General features: G+C 30.4%; 1 protein-coding gene across 1 annotated transcript in view; it reads right to left on the bottom strand.

Moving 5' to 3' along the window:
- Nucleotides 1–1178, bottom strand: part of LOC114053992 (lipoxygenase homology domain-containing protein 1-like) — a 657625-nt gene that overhangs the window by 35082 nt on the left and 621365 nt on the right. Inside the window, 1 exon segment of the mRNA XM_027877094.1 lies at nucleotides 1–134. Coding sequence (XP_027732895.1) covers nucleotides 1–134 — 134 coding nt within the window.

The raw sequence follows: 1178 nt of genomic DNA, 5'->3' as shown, positions 1-1178 counted from the left end.
TTCTAGAAGCATTGAGCTTGACTTTCCGTAAGTCCCATACAGAATCATAATCAAATGAGGAATATTTGGCCCAATATGTTCACATTCTTGACCTGATTTTCCTCGAAGCTTCAGATAAATTTTCCATGTGCCTTCTGACCAAATTAAATATGAATAAATTAAGGTTAAATTTTATAGAAGAATGTGATTTTCATATAAAACTGATAGCCCAGGCAAAATTCATAAAAGGTAACTGAATTTTTACTTTATTTCACTCCCTCAGCCTTCATTAATTATAAGATCATAGGGTCAAATGATTTAGACAATGTTCTCAGCTTAGCTAATATTCATTGAAACCATATTTCAGTTTCTGAGCAATATCATAGTGCAGCAAATCTCTAATATTTTTATTTCAGAACCATTTATACCCTTTAAAAATTGAGTACCCCTAAAAGCTTTTGTTTATGTGCATTCAGGGGTATGCTGGAGCCAGCTTGATCTGGCTCATGAGAACCAATTGTTACATTTTCAGCATGAGCATGTATATCTTGGAAATTGGCCAATGTTACAAATGAGCATTTGATTTATTGTTTTGCTTAGTGTCCAAAGTTAAGAAAGTGATGGAGTAAATGTTAATGATGCCAAATAAACTTATACATATGTTGCATGTATATTTTTCTGGGGAGCCAGTTTAATATTTACCTCCTGCTTATATCTATCAATATTTATTATTTTGAAGTTAAAAAAGAAAAAAATTTTAAACATTTAATTATTTGCAAATAACAAAAATCCATTATATGTTAACATAAATATATTTTATGAGAAATAAGTATATTTTTCAAAAACAAAAAATGGGGGAAGAGTAAAAAAATTAGCTGTTTTGAAAATCTTTAATGTAGGGTTTAATAGAAGACAGCTGGATTATCATACCTTTGTCTGTATTCATTTTGTTATGATATGTTGTTTTGGTTGAAGCATATGAAAAAAAACTGGCCACATAGTGATATATAGTTAGAAAAGGTATTTAGAATTTTAATAGACAAATAATGTTTTAGTCATATTATGAAAATAGTTTTGACCTCACAGTATCCGTGAAAGCATATCAGGGATACTAGGGTAGTAAGTCCCACTCTTTGAAAACTGCTGTGGTAGAGGAAAAAGCACAGGAGAAGGAGATGGAGAAACTGTTAAGAATCCTT

The sequence above is a fragment of the Vombatus ursinus genome, unplaced genomic scaffold (assembly GCF_900497805.2).
Source record: "Vombatus ursinus unplaced genomic scaffold, bare-nosed wombat genome assembly UNPS02014812.1, whole genome shotgun sequence".
Taxonomy (NCBI): Eukaryota; Metazoa; Chordata; class Mammalia; order Diprotodontia; family Vombatidae; genus Vombatus; species Vombatus ursinus.
Note: the sequence above shows the minus strand (reverse complement) of the source record. Positions and strands in the feature narration are given on the sequence as shown.